Source organism: Gymnoscopelus braueri (assembly GCF_963280865.1).
Source record: "Gymnoscopelus braueri genome assembly, chromosome: 5".
NCBI lineage: Eukaryota > Metazoa > Chordata > Actinopteri > Myctophiformes > Myctophidae > Gymnoscopelus > Gymnoscopelus braueri.
The window spans coordinates 9,332,899-9,349,390 of NC_137606.1; the positions used below are offsets into that span (position 1 = coordinate 9,332,899).

At 40.0% G+C, this 16,492-nt stretch overlaps 1 protein-coding gene across 1 annotated transcript in view; it reads left to right on the forward strand.

The window, feature by feature from the left end:
• Positions 1-2,625: 2,625 nt before the first annotated feature.
• The window catches only part of LOC308085254 (retinal guanylyl cyclase 2-like), a gene marked incomplete at both ends in the record, with an annotated part of 28,871 nt that continues 15,004 nt past the window's right edge, over positions 2,626-16,492 (forward strand). Inside the window, 7 exons of the mRNA XM_080428332.1 lie at positions 2,626-3,367; positions 10,609-10,910; positions 12,047-12,401; positions 13,377-13,461; positions 13,958-14,054; positions 14,729-14,848; positions 15,677-15,757. Coding sequence (XP_080284458.1) covers positions 2,626-3,367; positions 10,609-10,910; positions 12,047-12,401; positions 13,377-13,461; positions 13,958-14,054; positions 14,729-14,848; positions 15,677-15,757 — 1,782 coding nt within the window. The remainder of the gene's footprint in view (positions 3,368-10,608; positions 10,911-12,046; positions 12,402-13,376; positions 13,462-13,957; positions 14,055-14,728; positions 14,849-15,676; positions 15,758-16,492) is intronic.

Below are 16,492 nucleotides of genomic sequence, written 5' to 3' on the forward strand. Positions count from 1 at the left end.
AGATGGCGACAGAGTAAAACAAGAGCTATGACATGCTGAATTTACAGAATGTGGTACCAGCCAGTACCACCTCAGGTTGCAAATCTATTTGGTACCAGTTTGATTTTAGAGTACATTTGATTAAAACCGTTTCAAATGCTTTTCAGATTGTGTTTGGGACAATCAGGGTTTTTGTCATTATGAGCATAATGGTATCCGTACAGTAGGTAAATTGTGTGCAGTCGGTTGTAAGATTTACAATCTTACATGTTCCAATGTATGCAATAATTGTATATATGTAACTGCACGCTTGCAGACAGTGGTGGAAAGTAACTAAATAGATTTACTTAAGTACTGTACTTAAGTAAAATGTTGGGGTATTTGTACTTTACTTGAGTATTTCCAACTTCCAATACTTTACTTCTACTCCACTACATCTCAGAGGCAAATATTGCACTTTTACTCCACTACAATTATTTGAACACTTTAGTTACTAGTTACTTTGTAGATTTTGATTATTATTACAACACATACATTAACCACTTCAGCCCTATATACATTTTGGCCATTTGAAAATAGCCTATTGTGAGCTTGTAGATCTGCTATTTTCAATTTTACACATTTGAAAATTTGTGAAACGGGACATTCTGCATAATGAGTACTTTCTACTTTTGGTACTTTAAGAACATTTTGATACATATACTTTTGTACATTTTCAATTCCGGACTTTTACTTGTAACAGAGTATTGTTATATTGCAGTATTAATACTTTTACTCAAGAAAAAAATGTGAGTACTTTTTCCACCACTGGCACCATCAATCAGAGGGAGTATGTTGTGACAGTGCAGTAGAGGGTACTGTACTGGTGCCCATCGGTGTCCATTCACAGCAGGGGTGTTCTGCTGAGCCCTCATGTTTCTCCTCTATTCCTGGATGCTGTACAGCTGTATCAAGGTGTTACGTTTAAGAGGCTCATCAGCTTATGGGATATGGGTCAACAAAGGTGGAACGGCGATAGCCTGATATCAGTGCGATAGTGTGATGTGAAGCCTGCCTACCTTTGTCAAAATGTTGACTTGTGTTGTCAAAATGTTGACAAAATGTTGACTGTACTAGTCATTCATATTTTGATATACAGTATTTTATTTTATTTTGTTAATTGAATGTAACTTAGATGTTAGGATATTTAATACCTACATCCTAAACCACCACAACTCACAGTTATATGTATATTTATTTGACTATGGACATAGTAACAAAATAATGTACTGTATGTTTTAAGTTTTGCTTTAGGCTATTTATTTACTTTACAGTTTTCAATATTAGCAAAATTGCTATGATCCTATTGGTACTGCTTGCTGCAAGGCCACGAGGGTCATAATCAAATTAGACAATGCTATGATTTGATCCTGTACAAGTAAATCAACTTATTCAGTCCCTTAAACTGACATCAATGTTCACTTTAGGTTGTAGAGGGTTTTGGAGGTGTTTTGGTGCTCATGCTGCAGTTTCCCGGGTGGCGTTGTCAAAAGAGCTGAAAAGACTGACGCAAACAAATATGAAAAGCTCATGGGGCTCCCTGGCTGGGATAACCTTTCGTTATCTCTAATTACTCCCTGTCCACCAAGGTGCAAATTCATTTAAACTGCGGGGCCTGTGCAGTTGGCATATTAGACCAATTAAGGCTCGGTTCAGGTGTCTTCGTGCAACAAGGTGTCTCCATGGTAAAAAGCCTCGAATGATCTTAGATCTGAGTTTGCATAATGTCTGTGTCGTTTTTATCATGTTATCATCCGTTCATTTTAATATCTGATGATTTTTGTGAGGTGGGAAAGGGCTTCACTTCTTCCTTATAGCAAGGTTTGGTTTCTCTCCAACCCCAGCCTATGTAGCCTATGCTGTCAATCCTCTTATATTGTGCCTTACAGAATATGGATTAGGTTAATGAGTAACGCCTACCATCGACATGCTCTCAGGTCACTTTGAAGGGATTGAATGGGCCTAGAGCCCACCTAGACCTGCTTTCTTATCAATTAATAGATTTCTTTCATTCATTTTCCATTTCCAATATTTGGATCGGTTAACTCAACACTGTATGGAAACAATCTTCATCGGGAAGTACTTTTTATTTTATTGTATTCCTGTAAGACAGACTAACTAGAGAAAGCTAATGTGTAAATTGACCGATCTGGTCTGTCATGGTTTCAAGCTGGAAGATGCTGCCTGCGAGTGGAGTGGACCTGTTTGTGAACAACTAAACTGTGAGACATAAGTAGCTCTCCGGGGTGCTGAAGTGGTCTCTGAACGCAACGCATCGAACATTTGCCTGTCACTCAGCCTATCTCAACATTATGAACCTTTTGAGTCGAGTTCAGTGTGACTAGATGTTTGGAATGGTGAAGTGGGAATTGCTTGAGAAAGTTGGAGTGGGCAGTTGTAAGATTCTCTTCGGAGCTCGAAGCTGTCCAAAGCGTGCCAGACATGGTAAGATTAGACTTTTAGTTCATATTAAATATTACACCTTTGTGGACTCTGGACTCTTATAATAAATTATGTCTACCTCTTTTGTAGGTGTCTTTGGACTCATCTGATCATGCTATAGTGAATATAAGGATTCACTAATAAGTATATTCTGGAAGGAGGAAAATGCAACATATTCCTCAAAACTTTAAAAGGGCGTTATGGGAGTTTTCCAACTATCCATGCATACCTGTGATTCGACGGAATAATCTCGCAACATTGCCATTGCATAATTTTATGCTATGGATTCTCCTTGGAATCTTGACGTTTCCATGTTGCGTCCGATGTATAATATTCAAAGTGGGTGTGCTTGGGCCCTGGAACTGCGACCCAATTTACTCCCGGGCCCTACCAAACGCAGCAGCCAAACTGGCCGTGGGCAGAATAAATGAGGACTCCAGTTTAGATCTGCGTCTGAAAATGGACTTTATTATCCTTCAAGAGCCGTGCAGGACCTCGAAAGCTCTCACCACCTTTGTCTACTATGAGAACATGGCCGATGCGTTTGTGGGACCCACGAACCCAGGCTATTGTAATGCGGCCTCGCTTCTGGCCAAGAACTGGGATAAGGCTATCTTTTCCTATGGCTGCATCAACTATGAACTGGACCGCATCGTTGGTTTCCCGACATTTGCCAGGACTTTGCCATCTCCCACAAAAGTCTTACTCACTGTGTTAAAATTCTTCAGTTGGGCCAACGTTGGGGTAGTGTCTTCCAATGAGGATATATGGATGGATACCGCCAGTAATGTGGCCAGTGCTCTCAGGAATAGGGGACTTCCTGTCGGTATAGTAACATCTATTGGGATAAACGACACTGAGATCGAGCTCACGCTGAGAAGAATCCAGGCTGCAGGCGGGATAAAGGGTGAGTCTGCACTAATTTAAGGGGACATGTTGGCTAGAAAATGTGACAATGTTGAATCAGATTGAGGGTTGTCTTAACTCTATGGGAAACACATGCATGGATCCCAGGAGAACATAGGTAGCACTTAGATATTTTAATACATCCATGCTTAGAATGAGTCGACAAAATCCACAATGCATAATTTTAGAAAGAGTTAAGTATTGGTTCAGTGTGAGGATGGGTTACAGAGCCTGCACTTAATTACTATAGGGGGACGATGCAAACCTGGAGCAGGCAGCATGACAGAGGTTTTATGACCCAAAGTGGCAGAGCTTAACACAAAGTAAAATAAAAGTTAAGCAGGGCTTGTGGAACAGTTTGTAGAACTTCAAAGTATAAATCACCCTTAGAAATCAATCAGCAGTTGATTCAGCAAAATAAGTTAATTCAGACAGCAATTAGAAAATCATTACATCATCACATTAAATCCAAACGGGGAAAACCATTGATGTATCCATAGGCTACTCCAGCAAACATTCTCCATTATCAGTATGGTGGTGTGGTTACGCTTAGCAAGGCAGTATCTTTGTCCAAAATGTACCCATGAGACAGCCACCGTTTTGCTGAAATGCTGAAAACAGCACAGCTGTTCAAAGTAAAGGGCCTTTCACACCAAGCACTATAACAATAACTATAATTATATTTATTATAGTTGTGGTGTGGACTCTGCCATCCACTAAAGTAAAGATTTTTTTTAAACGATATCTTTATAGTTATAGTTATCGTGCTTGGTGTGAATGGCTCTCAACAAGGGAAAATTATTTACCTTAAGAATGAGCATTTAAAGGACTACTTCATCCATTTTCAACCGTACCTTCATATAATTGGTCCTCAATAATGAGATGGCACAATTTCCATCCATTCACTCTGCATCTCATTGGTGGGCTGAAGAGGGTTCAGAAACCTGCCTACCAATGACAACACAGGGGAGTCCAAGCTAATATAAACTACAGCCTTTTGCTTCCTGGAAAGTTAGCATTCTGAAATAGAAGCCATTGTTCTTACATTACAAAAAAAAAGGTTTCAAAAGTTTGACATCTTGTTTGAAATTACCAAACCTGCCAGAAATGGTGGCATCTTAATAATGAAAGAGCAATAGTATAAACATAAGGTTGAAAATGAGTGAAGTGGTCCTTTAAGGAAGTTGAAAGAGAGCTGCTGTAACGACAGCTGTGGGATTTCTATTCCAAAACAATGTCTTTTGGCAGAATAAAAGCATGATTTGAAATTGTGATAACAAAAAACTGTCTAAACGGTAGCATTTGGTAAACATTTAGTAGGGGCCGCACTGTTTAACAATTTAGTTCACATCCCTATAACCTCTATTTCACCTACCTGATAACATTTTGTTCCAGATTTTTACGTCATTTGAAAACAAATCAGGCACACAAAAGAAGCAGACTTGAGACCTGCAGGTACAGTAGGCCCAAGCGAGGCCCTATACAGAGTGAGTGCCCACACCAAGCAGTGTGATGGCCATGCTGTTGACTCAGCGCCACCTGAGTTACACACTGGGTGGGAATCAGCTATAACGTTTTCTTCTTCTTTTTTGGCCTTTTCTGCCTCTATTAGATAATATACAGTAGTCTGACAGGAAATGGGGAGAGAGAGAGATGGGGAGTGACACGCAGCAAAGGTCGTCGGGATTGGGATTCAAACACGCGACACGCTGTCACGCTGCAACCGTCCGGGCCAGCTATAATTATTTTGAATTGCACATAGTACTTGACAATTAAATAAAATGAGACTTCTTTGAGTCGACAATGTCCACGCCTAGAAATGCTGATATGAAACGTATTTATGCTCTTGAACATTCTTAAAGGGACTACACCATGAATTTGAACTTTTTCTTCTTTTTTGTGTGTTTTTGGTCTCCCCTACCTCTCTTCTATCCCCAAAAATACCCCAGTTTCTTATTCTTTTAACTTTTTTTCACACAGAACCAGGAGATAACATGCATACAAACTGGCTCAATAGCGCCCCGTGCCAAACAGGACAATGTGGTATATTGCAGGTGAAAGTGCTTTATAAGCCAGAGAGAAGTTAGTTGGAATGAGTATATCTGAGGCTTGATTTAGGCTCAAACCTTTTGAAAAACGTTTGAGGGACATAAACAATATGATATTATTATTATTATTATTATTATTATTATTTTAATTCATGGTGTAGTCCCTTTAACAATATTTTTAAACTGGCCATTGTAAATGTGAAATCTAATCAATATCCAGCAACTGCATGGCCTATTTCTCACCTAAAATGTTATCTGCCTGGGCAATACTGTAATTGCTCCAGGTCTGCAGCCTCTGTTTTCTCCTTTATTAAGCTCCACTCATCACAGAATGCATGCTGGGTATCAGCCTGATAATCTATAATCTACTATTTCACTTTAAGGCAGCTGTGTGAACAGGTATAGTGTCATAAGCTGTCTACTTGGACCACGCCCTACCCGGGCACGAGAGAGCAAGAGGTTGAAGTTGAAGTGAGACAGACAGCCAACACACAGTTCACTGCAAGCGCATGTTTTATTAGTATACGTTTATAAACCTCCAAAGTCTTAATGTCTGTGCACATTCACCTCAGTCTGTTGCAGTGGTGGAAAATAACTAATAAAGTATATTTACTCAAGTACTGTACTTAAGTACAATTTTGAGGTATTTTTTACTTTACTTGAGTATTTCCAATTTTCAGTACTTTTACTTCTACTCCACTACATCTCAGAGGCAAATATTGTACCGTTACTCCACTACAATTATTTGAAAACTTTATTTACTATAGTTACTTTTTAGATTTAGATTTATTTATATTTATTACAAAACGTACATTAACCACTTCAGCCCTGTATATACATTTTGGCCATTTGAAAATAGCAGATCTACAAACTCACATGCATTGTGAGCTTGTAGATCTGCTATTTTCAAAAGATTTCTTAGGCATTTTATACATTTGCACACATTCTGCATAATGAGTACTTTCTACTTTTGGTACTTTAAGCACATTTTGATACCAATACTTTTGTATTTTACTCAAGTAAATGTTGAATTCTAGACTTTTTTTTACAGAGTTCTTCTGCATTGCAGTATTGATACTTTTACTTAAGTAAAAAATGTACTTTTTCCACCACTGAATATAAGGAGAGGCCTGTACTGTCTCCATTGATACCGAAGTCAATGTCAATGTATGCAGGTGGTGCCATCATTGACTGTATACCTTGAAGCTGTGTGTCCACCAAAGAGTTTTTTTAAAGAGAATTAAACATTTACTTGAGTAAAAGCACAAAAGTATGGGTATCAAATTGTACTTAAAGTACCAAAAGTAAAAGTACTAAAATGTCTGAAAATAGCAGATCTACAAGCTCACAACGCGTCGCATCGCTACGGGTTGTGAGCTTGTAGATCTGCTATTTTCAAATAGCCAATGTATAAAATAGGGCTGAAATAGGGCTGAAGTGGTTAATTATTATGTTTTATAATATCATGATTTATATCTGCAAAGTAACTAGTAAGTAAAGTTTTCAAATAATTGTAGTGGAGTAGAAGTAGCTAGAAAAAGTGCTCCTCGGAGCAGAGGTCTCCGCCAGGTCAGTTAGGATAGTGTGGCGCAGCAATGTTCGGAATTCGCCAATCAGGCTGGAATGTGAAAAATCTGGCGGATCGAACGGATCCGTCTTAATCAGTTGACTATAGAAATCATGTGTACCGATTTGCGTGATGTTTGGATAAAAGCTGAAGGAGTAATATAAAAATAATAGTTTTATTTAATTTTTAAGTCGGCCTCCTGGTGTGTGCGAAGTTTCTCCGCAATCGGACGCTGCGTTCATGATTTGCAACATTTTGTTAAAAACGGGCCACTCCTGAAAACTTTAGCTGTCAATCTTAGCCAATCAGGATGGAATATGAAAAATCTAACAGATCCGTCTTGATCACATGACTATAGAGATCATGTATACCGATTTGTTTGAAATTTGGATAAAATGTGAAGGAGTAATATAAAAAAGATTGTTTTATATAAGTCGGACTCCTGGTGGCGCTATAAAAGGCAGATGTGAAAAATGCAGGGCAAGGGTTTTTCCTTGACCTCTAGGGAGTGCACATACAAAGTTTTACACAGATCAGTGCAGTTATAGGTAAAAACAGTAATCGGCATGTTATAGCGCCACCATGAGGCTGATTTGAAAATGTTCAAGTGGCATGTCTTCCTCGGCCTAGTGTGTGCGTGCAAAATTTCACAGAAATTGCAAGCTGTGTTCATGATTTGAGGCATTTTGTTCAAAACACTCCTGAAAACTTTGGAAGCCATTTTTAGCCAATCAGGATGGAATATGAAAAATCTGAAAGACCCGTTTTGTGTAATGACTATAGAGATACTGTGTACCGATTTGCGTGAAGTTTGAACAAAATCTGTAGGAGTACTGTCAAAAAATGTGTTTTGCAAAAAGCGGCCTCCTGGTGGTGCTATAACAGGCCCATGTGAAAAATCTGGGTCAAAGGTTCTGAATTGGCATCCAGGGAGTGTGTGTGCACAGTTTCGCTGCGATCAAGCCAACAGTGCCGGAGATAACCTGTTCACAGACGGACACACGGACGGACGGACGGACGGACAGACGAACGGACGGACGGACGGACGGACGGACGGACGGACGGACGGACGGACGGACGGACACACACACACGGACAGACGGACAGACAGGGTGCAAAACATACTCTCTCGCCATGCCTTTCGGCCTGGCGGAGACAAAAATATTGAAAACTGGAAATACTCCAGTAAAGTAAAAATACCAAAATGTTTTACTTAAGTACAGTACATAAAGTAAATGTACTTTCCACCACTGGTGCTAAGCCATGCATATTTGGCGTTTTCAATTGGTTGCACAGTTGAAACATTTTCAACTTTGGGTAGAATGTTGCACAGATAACTATCACTGACAACAACAAAAACAGTATATTAAACTATAACTACCTAATATAATTACCTTATATTTGCTACATCCATCAAGGAGTTATATTTTCTTAAACGCAGACGTATTGATATATCGCCATTAATAAGCAAGTTGTGGTATAGCCTACAGCGTCACGTATGGCCAGCAGCTGTGGCCAGCAGGAGCAGGACAGCTGACGAGCAGGGAGGAGAAGTACAGACACTCTCATGCCCGTCTCTGCCAGCTTGTCTATAAACGATGTGTAGCCAGTGGTGGAAAAATAACTCATATGTTTTACTTAAGTAAAAGTATCAATACTGCAATGTAGAAATACTCTGTTACAAGTAAAAGTCAGGAATTAAAAATGTACTTGAGTAAAAGTACAAAAGTGTTGGTATCAAACATGTACTTAAAGTACAAAAAGTAGAAAATACTCATTATGCAGAATGGCCCATTTCACAACTTTTCAAATGTATAAAAATCTTTAGAAAACAGCTGATCTACAAGCTCACAATGCGTTGCGTGACTAAAGTTGTCGAATAATTGTATACTCCACTAAAGTAAAAATACCTAAAAATTGTACTTAAGTACAGTACTTGAGTAAATGTACTTATTTACTTTACACCACTGTGTGTAGCCTACCTCTCTGTATTGTCATAGTCATTATTATGTTCACCAATACAGCAATACATACCAATACAGTCTACTTGAATACACTTGTACACTCTCATAGTTAAATTAACATTGAGGTTTTCTGGTCGCAAATTTACACCACAGGTGGTGACCTACTTACGGTAAGCGTGTGGCTCCAGTGCTCACTGTTTGGCTATTTTAGACACCACCAGGAGCAAAACATTCCATCCAGATGTTTTGTCTTGTGAACAGGTTGGGTTAAACTTTATGAGCACTGAGATTGTCCTAGATGCAAATGCATAACCACTGGAGTCACATATTTCACCTATGTTGTGCAGTGAGTATGGTTTGCAAAACTAAAGGTATAGTCCCATACCATATCATGCTGGGGCAATGTGTGATCAGCTGGTTTGGATTCATCATACTTATATAAATACCAAATGTCATTCAAATTCACAGGCTTTTGATTCCAGTCTGCCCCTGCCAGTCCATTTATGCTACGCCTGTACTATGAATTGGAATTTAAGTTATAACATCACTAGACCTTACCCGTCGGGGGAAATGAGCACCCAACCGCTAATTTCACGGATGTGGCAACAAGCACATGATTTGGCAACCCGGGAGCCAGAGAACACAAAAACGCTAATAAATAGCTGACATTTGGGGAAAGCGAAAAACGGCCTTCGGTGTTCCGTGCACATTGTAATGGGCAATGGCTGTGTGCAAATGCAGATCAATTGCTCCAGCCACTGAGGAGAACCGGGCAGAAGAGATTTTGGGCACATATTTTGTATGTCCTAGTGATAATGACAACTTGCCACACTACTTTTCAATTTTGTTCACTGTTCAAAGATTTGCCTCCAACTGTGGTTACACCATAAGGACGTCATGAGTCATGACAGACATTTATTAAATCCCTTCCCCTTTGCGCACACAATCCCACAACATTGTCATCTCATGATTCAGACAGAAAACAGAGGGAGGTCCTGGTTGAGATTTGTGCTCTACTAAGTGCACTTTTCTAGTCATTAAAAATATGTTAATTATATTTGTGAGTTATAGGCTGCTGACTGAATTGTCTTTTTTGTCAGAAATACATCAAGACAAAACCCCAGGCAGCAGACCGGGCCGTTTATCAAAAAGTCTTGCATTTTCAAATCCTGACAATCCTCTGGTGTACAGAAAGTACTGGAGAATTACCACTCATTTCACAAGCTGCATCTTGTTTGGCAACTGGAAATGACGCAGAGAGCAAACACACACGAGACTCTTAGGACCACATGGATGGTCAACTGAATTCACAACACACACGCTTTGTGAAATGACCAAATATTTGACTTTACTGTATCCTGTGCCGGCAGTCTTTCAGGGTCATGGACAAGCTTTAATTTTCTCTTTCTCAGAAAACGGCTGCACTGAGAGGGCTTTCAGACTGAATAATGGAGTGAAACGAAATGAAAATTCAGGCTGAGTGTCAGGCTACTACTAAGTACAGTACTTTGAGTAAATGTACTTAGTTACTTTACACCACTGATGAGAACAACATGCCGACACCAACAACATGTACACTATGCTGTCTCTTGAGAGCAATAGCAGTATAACTCCATGCGCACACACTTGACAACTCTCCACTGTGTTTGTTTCTGTGTTGCAGTCATCATCATGTGCATGCACTCCGTCCTGATTGGAGGGGAGCAGCAGGCTGACTTTCTCCTTAAGGCCCGGGCAATGGGCCTGACCCGGGGCCAGTATGTGTTTGTGCCCTACGACACACTCCTTTACAGCCTGCCCTACACAAACACATCCTACTTCCCCCTGCAGAACGACAGCAGGCTGCGGGAGGCCTACGACGCTGTGCTCACCATCACTGTTTCTTCAGAGCTCATGTCCTTCACAGAGGCATTGAACATGGCCAGGAGTTCAGAGGAGCTGCAGATTGCCATGGAGCCAGAACAGGTAAATTGTTCATAGTGTTTTCAGGAAGACTATTCATTGTAAGCCTTCCTTGACCAATACATATTTTTTGGGATAATTCAAACTATGCCTTTAAAGAGAGACGGCGGAGAGAAAAAAACACAACTTGTAATAAACAAAATTCACGACATAACGATGAACATTCTGACGTTAGTCTGGAAATAGTGGTAAAAGCTAAAGAAGCTCCTCTGCAGTAGAGGAGTGTGTTGTTATAGCAGAGGCTAAACAACAAGCTCCTCTGCAGTAGAGGAGCTTGTTGTTATAGCAGAGGCTAAACAACAAACTCTGGCACCCAGAACCCCCACCCCCGTCCAGCAGGGGGCATCAGAACGATATATCCTCAGAGAAATAATGTTTTCAGACAAATAAAATAATATAAGCCTGTAGGCCTATATGGCCTGTATTTTGGCCGAGTAGGTAGGTCCCATAGAAGTTGCGAATGCATGCCCCATCCTGTAATGCAATACCTGTTGCACTATTGTCCGAGTACTCGCGTCCTCCACAGATCAGACAACTACTGATATTCGTGGTCATCCACAAATATCTCCCGAGTTACTGTATGCCCAGGAGAGACTTACTCACACACACACACACACACACACACACACACACACACACACACACACACACACACACACACACACACCTTGGCATGTCCAGGAACTGTCCATTTTGTACTACAACTCATTCAGCACTTTAGAAAGTGCACTTTAGAGCAGTATAACCGCTCCGACAGAGCAATAAACGGTATACTGTATACTTGCCCTAGCCTTGACGACCTTGCAGGCTTATGCAAAGGCTAAAATGTAACTTAGATACTGTAGCATGTTATGTAGACAGATGCCAGGTCATTGTTGACCTGGCATCCTATAGTCTCAATGTACAGGCTGATGATAGGTTCTTGGTTTACGTATGTATTAGTTATTATTAGATTATTGGTTTACTTATGTATTACTTTATTATTAGATTACTATTTCTATTCATTTGATGTATAATCTTGCGTTGTCCTTGCTTACTGTAAATCGCTCTGGATTAAGAGCATCTGCTAAATGCCTAAATTGTAAATTGTATATCCTCAGTGGTAACGTGTGCTTCTACTATCTCACCTTGCATTGCAGGTGAACCCACTGTTTGGGACCATTTACAACAGCCTCTACCTGCTGGCCAGGTCCATCAGCAACGCCAGGAGAGCCAGCGTGAGGCTGTCCGCCTCCAACCTGGCCTACTTCACCAGGAACACCACCTTCAATGGCTTCAACCAGAGGATCACGGTCGACCCCGCGGGAGAAGGCACGACCACCTACGTCATCCTGGACTCTGACAGGACGGGGAGTCGGCTGTACAGCACCTACACGGTGGACCTGGGAGCGGATGACCTTCGCCTCGCGGGAAAGTCCATTCACTTCCCAGGAGGCTCCCCACCAGCTGCTGACTCCAGCTGCTGGTTTGACCGCAGCGCCATCTGCAATGGAGGTAAAAGGGCCTTGGGTTTGTGTGTGTGTGTGTGTGTGTGTGTGTGTGTGTGTGTGTGTGTGTGTGTGTGTGTGTGTGTGTGTGTGTGTGTGTGTGTGTGTGTGTGTGTGTGTGTGTGTGTGTGTGTGTGTGTGTGTGTGTGTGTGTGTGTGTGTGTGTGTGTGTGTGTGTGTGTGTGTGTGTGTGTTTGTGCGCGTGTATGTGCGCGTGTGTGTGTGTGACTGTACTCAAATGTTTTACTTAAGTTAAAGTATCAATACTGCAACGTAGAAGTACTCTGTTACAAGTAGAAGTGCATCATTCAAAATTTACTTGAGTTAAAGTACAAAAGTATTGGTATCAAAATGTACTTAATGTACCAAAAGTAAAAGTACTCAAATGTTTGAAAATAGCAGATCTACAAGCTCACAACACGTCGCAATGTGACACGTTGTGAGCTTGTGGATCGTCTATTTTCAAATAGTGTATAAAATAGGGCTTAATGTATGTTTTATAATGTAATAATTTAGTAAGTAAATCTGCAAAGTAACTAGTAACTAAAGTTTTCAAATACTTGTAGTGGAGTAAAAGTACAATATTTGCCTCTCAGATGTAGTGGAGTAAAAGTAAAGGAACTACTCCAGTAAAGTAAAAGTACCTCAAAATTGTACTTAAGTACAGTATTTGAGTAAATGTACTTACACCACTGCTGTGCATGTGCATGCACATGTGCATGTGTGTGCGTTGCATGCAGACGGTCACCATCTTGCAAATTTCTGTTCAGACTTGTCTTGCTAGATGTCCCAAAGATATGCTCAATCCCTAATATTTGAATGTTCGCTTTTGTAATTTGTATTACTGATAAATCTCAAATGTATGTGTGAGTATAACATGTGGACATGTCCACTTGATGTGCATACTGTACATGTGTCTGTTGTCTGTACATGTGTGTAAGATCCATCATCCTCATTCGCACACCATCATGCTTTCTCCTAGGTGTGGAGATCACCTATGTCATCGTGATATTGGTCGTCATCGTCATTCTAGCTTTAGGAGGGATCGGTCTAAGTCTTTTTATAAGGTAATTTATGTAAATAACGATACGTTCTTGTGTATGTAAATTGCAAATTAACCATAGTGTTATTTTCCCCTACTGCCTTTGTTCATTACCTTATTCTACTAGTAAAATTTACGATAATTTTCCTGCCTTTTGAGACGGAATACGAGAGCATATACAGTACATTCAACCCTGTATTATGACATATGAAAATAAATGCATAATCAATGGCAATTTTTATTTGAGAGTTTTTTGTGTTCAGCTAAAATTATCCTCTGTAAGGATAATTGGAATGAAGGCTTTCACACAGATTTGTATGTTCTGAACACTTTTTAGTAATATAATACATCTATTTGGTGGCACTTTCATGAAATTCTGAAAGAAATTATTTCATACTCATTGATTTGCGCAAGTATTTTTATTGAGTAGCCTACTACAACAAAGATGATTTTGGGAAAAATGCATAATTATTGGCTGTATCAATTTCTATATCTTATCTGAACCCTAATGTGATTTGCAGGAGAAGAGTCCAGCACATGCAGATGTTCAAGGGGCCTAATAGGATCCTCCTGACCATAGAAGATCTCACTTTTATCGAACCCCAGACCAGCAATACAGTAAGGCCCTTAGGTCTATCGTCTAAAACTAACTTAAAAACTACATTTAGCACCTTAGTTTGAATACATTTTAGCATACTGTCCAGTGGTCTACTTAAAACAGTTGTTCTTTATTTAAAAGAAAAAAACTAAACATTAATATGCAGCACCAACACTTCAATACCATCTCACACACATACTGGGTCTCAAATAACATCTAACAACTTCTGTTAGATGTTATTTAACTTCTGAATTCTGTAATAAGGAAGAGGAAATCTGTTATTAAATACAAACTATTTGGTTTACTCTGCCCATTCAAAAATTAGCAATTGATTGAATCCATCTAAAAGGTTCAGCGTGTTCTTATGTATTCTAAAAGTGTTTAACGTGTAGAATTGTAGATTACAAATCATATTTTGGGAACCTTTCCACCTGAAAATACAGGTCTTTACAAAGCACTACACGTTACTATATCGAATAAGTCCCTATAACAAAGCCAGTGATCAGGCAGCAATGTTGCCCCATAAGCAGCAGCATACTGACATAGTCATGGTGATTGCAAACAGACAGTTTCGATGTCAGTTATTCAAATTGTGAGTCTGCTGTGTCTTTCTAACACTTACTACACAGTTGGTACTGTATGAACCAAAGGCTTCATGATTATACGTATACTCTTTGTTTCTACTGTCCCGCAGAAACTAGATCATTCAGAGTCTAAGAGTGCAATCGAGGGGAATAGCGTGAAGTCTGGAGACAACTCTGCGAACAGCGCTCATTCAACAGCAAATGGAACAAGTAACATAGCTGTGTATGAGGTGAGTCACATTTGAATTACAACTGACACAGACGTCAGTGTGAATGTCCATTTGTAACTCTATTATTACATTTGCACACTCTCCGAGTTAAATTCACACTGCGGATTTTACTGTGTTCCTCTTGGGGTATGCCTTGCACCTGGTCCACGGATGTGCATGCACTACCTTTTTCATACATCTTGGGGTATCTACCTTGAGCCCTGCTCCACTAGTCTGCTATACTTTTTTACCAGTATAGCAGACAGTGTAGCAGACAATCATGCAGGTTAACCCACTACGACCGAGAAAGAATCTGTCATTTTTTATTTTAAACACTTTAACCATTATCTTATACTTTGTCTATTCAAAAATAGCAGATAAACAAGCTCTCTGTGCCGTGCTATGAGCTTGTAGATCTGCTAATTTTTTTTTAAATCATGAAAAGGTTTTTAAAGCGAACATTTGTAACTCAAATCTTTGCTTCTGGGGGATCCTACAATTGTCTTCAAATCCTAACAGTTTTAAAAAAAAACTTATGTTGCTATAATCAGTGGTTCTCAAACTTTTTCATGTCAAGGACCACCCAAAATTATATATATTTGGCCGCGGACCCCCATCTCAAAATATGTTGTTCCAGGGACCCCCCAGAAGCAAAGATTTGAGTAAGATATATATTCAAAGATTTGCACACATTTTTCAAAAATAGCAGATCTACAAGCTCATGAGCTTGCATATCTGCTATTTTTTAATGGCCAAATAAATCTTAAAATGACAAATACGTTCCCGGTCTTAATGGGTTAGGGTCAAAAGCTTGTCTACGTTTTCCTAACTGTGGTGTTGTTCTCCCAGGGTGACTGGGTGTGGCTGAAAAAGTTTAAGGAGGGACAATTCAAGGAAGTGAAGCAGAGCACTGCCAGGATTTTTACAAAGGTAAAGTAACATTTCTTTGATCTTACTCCAGAACTGTGTTCTTGCTCCAAATGAGATCGATTTTTAGAGGAATACAATACCGCCCAAGGTCAGAGGTCAAGAACATTCTTATTATAAATTAAAAAAAGATTGCCATCATTCTACCGCCTTCGTTCTGGCTCCGATTTGAATGAAACTTTATACAGGGGCTTAGTACCAACATAGTGTTTCAGCATTCTGCATCCAAGGTCAAGGATAAATGTTTTTGTTACAATAGCTGATGGGCATTTTATGCCTCCATATGCAGGGCTCTTGATACAGTATATCTATCTATCTATCTATCTATCTATCTATCTATCTATCTATCTATCGATAGTATATATGTGTGTAACGCCCGGGACCCGAACCCTGGTCTCCCACATGGAAAGCCAATATCTTATCCACTAGCCTAAAGAGGAATCTTCCCTTGACCGGGGGAGATATTAGGGTATTGGGCATGCTTTTGCCGGCTGTGGCTCAGGGGTAGAGTGGCCGATAGAGCGGCCGGATGGGAACCACAAGGTTCCCAGTTCGTCCCCGGGCTCCCCCAGAGTTAGTGTTGAAGTGTCCTTGAACAAGACGCTGAACCCCTAATTATGATGAGCAGGTTGGTGCCTTGCATGGTTTCCTCCGCCATCGGTGTATGAATGTGTGTGTGAATGGGTGAATGTAATTCACAATCTATGTAAAGCGCTTTGGATAAATATGCTATATAAA